This window comes from Actinia tenebrosa, unplaced genomic scaffold (genome assembly GCF_029948245.1).
Source record: "Actinia tenebrosa isolate PJP-AT-01 unplaced genomic scaffold, QUT_ActTen_1.0 PGA_scaffold16__25_contigs__length_10494907, whole genome shotgun sequence".
NCBI lineage: Eukaryota > Metazoa > Cnidaria > Anthozoa > Actiniaria > Actiniidae > Actinia > Actinia tenebrosa.
The window spans coordinates 2,780,721-2,787,550 of NW_028292576.1; the positions used below are offsets into that span (position 1 = coordinate 2,780,721).

At 37.4% G+C, this 6,830-nt stretch overlaps 1 protein-coding gene across 1 annotated transcript; it reads left to right on the plus strand.

Moving 5' to 3' along the window:
• Positions 1–2,742: 2,742 nt before the first annotated feature.
• LOC116301373 (melatonin receptor type 1A-like) lies at positions 2,743–4,741 on the plus strand. The gene has a single exon (XM_031710417.2). The coding sequence runs from the start codon at positions 3,170–3,172 to the stop codon at positions 4,208–4,210; it is 1,041 nt and encodes a 346-aa protein (XP_031566277.2). The 5' UTR covers positions 2,743–3,169; the 3' UTR covers positions 4,211–4,741.
• Positions 4,742–6,830: the final 2,089 nt, after the last annotated feature.

Sequence of the window (6,830 nt, forward strand, 5' to 3'; positions counted from 1 at the left end):
GTGCCTCAAGTGCTTTTCTTTTAATCATTCGACTGGTTTTTCTTGAGTGAGTACTGTGAGTGGAGTTAATTTTTGATACTCTCTTTAAGTTTTTTTCTTTAAGTCATTTTGTTTTTTCTTTGCTTCAGAAAAATCAACTCTTAAATTTCAATCAGAATTCCAATATCTATGAAATGAATTTCAGAATCAACTGTGTTGCCATCGCAACATGCTACCGGCAACAACACCTTTATTTTAAAAGGTAGCAAGGAAGCACTGCCGAAAACAGGTGCCTGTAATTAGCATTTGAAATTTTGAGTAAATTTTCTTATCATTTATTCTAACTTCCGAACTACACGACTTCATCAATTCAAAATTATAGTTTACAATCTTCACTCAAAGTTCAAAAATTCTAGTCAGGTTTGAAAATTGTGAAGAGAACATTCTGCACAAATCCCTAAGCTTCACAAAGCAAACAATGAAATTAGATAAAAAGCCCTTGGAAAAGTTACAAGAAAAAGCAAGAAAGATTTAATATCTTTTTAGTCACCTAGAAGAAAGATAATTAAAGATCCAAGGATTAATTTGGTGATTCTTTTTGTGGTAAGTAAAAAGGTACAAATTAAAAAGTTTAGCATAACACGATCGAAATTTATACTTTCATATTTATATAAACAATTGCTCATTGATACATTTAGTTTAAAATGAGGTACGTCCGTAAAAATATTTTTAATGGCAACTATGGTATAATTTAGTCATTGAATGAGGCAAACTCTTAATTTTCAAAAAAGCAAATTCCTTTTTTCTTTTCTTTTTTCCCGTATTGTCAGCCGACCTATTCACGACAAAGCTACTGATTAGTATGACATTGGTAGATATTGAATAAATATGACACTGGATAGTAAAACTGATAAGCAAATAATTATCGCAGCGTTTGCACTGAAATTAAATAGAATCTTAGAGCCACTACATTGATTCCATGTGAAGGGAAAAGAAAAAGCCCCCCTAGCACTCAATGGACGTGTGAAAAGAAACCGTTTTTAGATTATATCCAATTATTTCTGCTTTCCCTCCTCATTTTCGTTCTCTCCTGCGTGTGTATTGGTTTGCTCGCCTTATTTAAGCTTCTTAGATTTTTACCGGAATGCATACACTTTTAACTGGCTTCTGCCATTCTATCTAAAGCGACGGACACACAGTACAACATCGCGCCGTAATGTTTCTGAAATCTGGATCGCTTTTTAGGGAGTTACATTGCGAGCAAGAAACGTGTGACATGAGTATAGCATACAACTGAACACTGATTGCATGGAATCGTTGCACCGAGTGTCCGTTGATGGAATGGCAGAAGTCAGTTAAAAGTTTGAGCATTAAGGTAAAAATTATTATAAAGAAACAAAATTTTCGTTTAAAGGAAGGCTGTTATATAACCTAACAATTGATTGCGCGATCATATTTTTCTAAGTACTTTAAGAAAACAACGAAACAAAAAAAAAATATATATATATATATATATAAACGGAAAATCATCAATAAACAAAGAAAAACATCGACAGCTATTATAAAGAAAGGTCTTTGTTGAAGGACCGAAACGTCTGTACAAAAGCATTAATTGTAAATGAAATCAGTAAACGATATACGTTCAGTTATAATAACTTAAATCATTGTACAATTGAACTCCTTATTTCTTTTCCGACTGGCCGAGAATCTCCAGTCAATCCGGGCTTGATTTCTAGTGAACGAACTTGACATGATTAACGTATTATCTGTAGGTTTATCTGCAGATAATACATTTACCATGTCAGGTTTAATCAAGGTCACAACTGAGATTGAGACTGATTTCTTTTTGTGACTGAAACATTATTCAATCGTCATTCTTAGTCTGAAAATGTATAACAAAACATTTGTACGTCAACAAGAATAACAATGGATGGATGGATGGATGGATGGATGGATGGATGGATGGATGGATGGATGGGTGGGTGGGTGGGTGGGTGGGTGGATGGATGGATGGATGGATGGATGGATGGATGGATGGATGGATGGGATGGATGGGATGGATGGAGCGATGGATGGAGCGATGGATGGAGCGATGGATGGAGCGATGGATGGAGCGATGGATTGGATGGAGCGATGGATGGAGCGATGGATGGATGGATGGATGGATGGATGGATGGATGGATGGATGGATGGATGGATGGATGGGTGGGTGGGTGGGTGGGTGGATGGATGGATGGATGGATGGATAGATGGATGGATGGATGGATGGAGCGATGGATGGATGGATGGATGGAGCGATGGATGGATGGACGGACGGACGGATGGATGATAAAATTAACGAAAGAACAAAATAAATGATGAATAAATAGGATTAATTCATAATGTACAATCGAATGAGTGAGGAAAAATAATTATCAAAAAATCTTAAGATAGGCACAAATTAAGGATATTAAGATTGACACGATTTCCCCCCTCAAAAAACAGCAACAAACAAACCAACCAATCATCGAACAGCAAGTGCAGCTGAACAAATAATTACACATTTCATATGAGCCAGAAATATATGTTAACGAAGTTATCATCTTAATTGATTTTTTCTCATATTATCAATCATCTGAACACGAGAGTACAAAAGGTACATTATTCATCAATTTTCAATTTTTTTCTTCCTAGATTTGATTTAAACTGATGCAATCCAACGATTGATGTCAAACTTATTTTGAACAATTCTGGAGTTTCGAGTGGTGGTGGTAGAAGACGTGACAAGCAAATGGCTGTGCTGACGTATAATTCTGGCAATAACTGTGAGCTAGACACGTCTTCTTCTATATACGACCAACAATAATCCAGGTGCCTTCATTTGGATTGCTCGAAATAAACTTTAATCTATTTGTTTTCAAGAACACTTGAGGAACATTGAATTTCAAAAGGTCAGAACTAATTGGTGAAAAATAAATTGAAAGCAAGTTTAATTAAGAACAATCTCCGTACTGTGCTGTTTTGGCGGTGACATTGATAGAAAACGTCTTTTCTTCACTTTCTATATTATTCCGTGAGCGTTTTTTGTTCATGTTATATTAATTTGCAAACATTACGCCAGCACAAAGAAGTAAAGCTGTTGTTATCAAGTCATCCCGTCAATGTAGGAAGCAATACCTTACAGGATCAAGAAATCGTAAAAATATATCTTATGATGTCTCATTTGCCCAGCATCAACTCGAGCTCCTTAAAGTCTTTGAGATCAAGAGCACCAGCGTTAGTAATCACAGAGACCTCTATCTACACAAGTATATCTATCGCAGCATTATTGGGTAATTCCCTGGTACTATGGATTGTATACAAGAACCGAGCCCTGCGTACAATCCCAAACTATTTCGTTATCTCTTTGGCCTGCACGGATATTTCTATGGCACTGTTAGGTACACCATGGTCTATAGTCGTACTTGCCACGGGAAGTTGGCCTTCAAACTTCGCTGGCTGCCAAGTTCAGGGATACGTAGTTATATTGGTCGCAATAGCCTCACTTCAAAATCTAATGATCATGGCTTTTAACAGGTACTGCCGCATCGTCAATCAAAGCTTATACCGAAAAGTTTTCACAAAAAATAGAACACGACTTCTTATTTTCTTGGCGTACATCATTGCCGCAATTTCTGCGCTACCTTACATCATTGGAGGGCAATTCTATGTCTTTCAACCCGGGAAATTTTTCTGTTATCAAAAGTCAATGGTTGAGTACACTATACCATTGATGTTAATCTTCATCGGAACACCTACGGTTATAATATTGATTTGCTATCTCAAAGTCTTCTTCGCTCTGAGAAAACATCAAAAGAATCTACACAAACCTGAGTCCGAAAGAGGTTCTAAATTTCAGAGAATAACGGTTGAAGAAATTCGCATTACAAGAACATTATTCGCGACTATTGTTGGATATTTATTATGTTGGATGCCTGTGTTATTTATCGAGGTCATAGACCTAGGTTTAGGCGAGGGGTCGCTACCTCGACAAGTATACATGATGTTCACAATGTGTGGATTATCGTCTTCTGCCATCAACCCTGTAATTTATGGCGTAATGAATAAAACATTCCGTAGAGAGTACAAGAAAGCGTTTAAATGTGGGGCTAGTAACACCGTCCAACCACGCCAGTCTAACTCCAAAACTCGTCCTGTAAATACAATAAATAAACTATATCAAAAGACAAAACTAAACGAAACCGAAACTTGAGTCGAAGGCCATTGGTTTGTAATGATGAAGTGTGGAGAGACGGGACCGTCATTTTACGTGGTCATCCGAGCCACGTGAAGGTCTAACCATATGTAGATGTAATTACAAAGGCAGCACCTTCTCCTCAGTTATTTCAAGCTCGCTAGATACAGGCCGAAACAGCTGTCCACGGTTTCTGGTTGAGCTGGCTCATTTTTTTACGTGACTTGAAGTTGTGAAAGACCCGTTAGGCACTCTTCTTCAGTCGTTTCATACAAGGTTCGTAATTTACCTATTACCCATGTTCTTAGTACGCATGTTCTTATTTCAAGACTGGATGTTGGTCCGACCGACGACAACTGAGCCAACCGGTTGGTGGTGGTAGACTTGCTGCTACACGTTTGATTCAACCCCGGCTCTGATGCGTTTCTGGCTGAATAAGAGGTTTTTATAGAGGCGAATTCATTCATATTTTGCCAATAACTTTAGCTTCGTATGATGTAAAATCTCTAACGATATTAAAACTTTTTGCCGTTCAGGCTTTTTCGTAAATCATCAACGAAAACTTTTGCGCTAGTGCGCATGCTCGACATTACGAGTAAAAAAAGTCTGCACATGCTCTGAATCCTTATGCAAATTAGTCAAAACATATGTACATTTGTTAATACAGTATCTTGGTCTGACAAAAGTATACTCGCAAACATTTTTGGATACTTAATTGAAGAAAACAAACATTTCTTTTCTCACTCAAACTCTTCAAAATTCGTGCTGAAATGAACGCACTCGCAAACGTTTTTCTCTAGTGTCACCTTAAAGTACTTTGCGAAAAAGGAAAACTGGCGTTTTTCATTCTGGTTAGCAATGTGATTCGAGTTAATTATGCTAATTTATGCTAATTACGAGAACTAAGAGGTTCCTTCAACATATATTTCAGTATATTTCTGAGAGTATTCGATGAATACCATTCAAACTTTGCAGCATACATGTATTCAAAACATGCAACGTGAAGATGCACAAACAGTGTCTGCCATGGCATCTAACAAAAATTTTAGCTTTTCAGCGATTGCTTTATTTTTTTACTTGAACGGAAAACTGTTTGACTATACTTTTTTGCCTATGACCACAACATATTTCTTAAACTAGCCACATTCGATGCATCTCTTATAAAGGCAGAAATCTTGAATATTTTGGTAGGGGTGGCGTGGAACCGAGTTTGTTGCTATGGCAATTAATTTATAATCTGCTTTGAAGAAGAGCTAGCGCTGACCATAATCCTACTAAATTTGGTTGATTTTGATTGTAATAAGCCAGTTCATACTTTAAAATCGTTTTCACTCCGCATGCGATTTTATCCCAAATTTCTCGACTTCTTTTTTCTAAACCTCATTTTGTTGTTAATTAAAGAAAAGGTGAGAAAATCGAAAATATGAACTGGCTTACTATTTGGCTGACATAAATTACTATAATCCTAGGCTGGTCAAGTGCACCATCACGTGACGGCGGCCATGTTAGATGGCAGGAAAGATACATTCGCTTTACGTGAGATCTGAAGAATTCAATTACAAAGGGATTTGATTGTTCTGCCATCAAAGCGAATCAAAGTCTATCTTGTTATCCAAACTTAATGATCGATCCCCTCTTAACGTCTTTTCTGAAGAAAGAGAGGGGAAAAGATAAATTACCCAACCACGATTTGGATGGGGTTTTCAATCAGGAGGAAACAGACTTCATACGCCTGGAAACAGGTCGTCCGAAGGCACCCCAGAAAATAAGGTAGCTAGTAGGAGTCTACTTACCCTAAAAGAGATATTAATGCTAATAGGAAAGACGACAACCATGATCAAACAAAATCATTTATCGCGTAATCATATACAAAAATTAAAACTAAATCAACTGATTAAGCAATTGGCATTGAATCCGCATCATTCAAATAGAAGAGTTAGATGAAACCTTCCTTTCTTAGCTGGTAGTTGCCATTCTCGGCTCGTGCATTCCGTCTGGCTACGGGACAATGACTCTTGTAATGCCCCTCTACCGGTCAGTTCTACCACACCGATTATTTAATGCATTTCTATTAAACGCTCAACAAACTACAGAGCTTGAAAACCCTTCACTGAAATGCTCAACGAACCACGGAAATTGAAAACACTTCAACCACTGAAACGATCAACAAACCACGGAGCTTGTGAACACTTCATTTAAAAGCTCAACAAACCACAGAACTCTAATACATTTTACACTTCATTGAAACGCTCAACAATCCACAGAACTTGAAAACACTTCATTAAGCGCTCAACAATCCACAGAGCTTGTAAACACTTCATTTAAACGCTCAACAAACCACGGAGCTTGAAAACACTTCAATTAAACGCTCAACAAACCACGGAGCTTGAAAACACTTCATTTCGCTTCAACAAACGAAGGAGCTGAAAACAATTCATTTGAACGCCCAACAAACCACAGAGCTTGAATACACTTCATTAAAACGCTCAACAAACCACGGAGCTTGAAAACACTTCATTAAGGATGGTGGGTACAGTTCGCGACCCATTTTTATTTAAATGAAACTGTGTCAGTTATTTAGAGTGCCCAAGGGGCTATCTAAAAACGTGAAAAAATTTGGGGATCCCCACGCATCCAA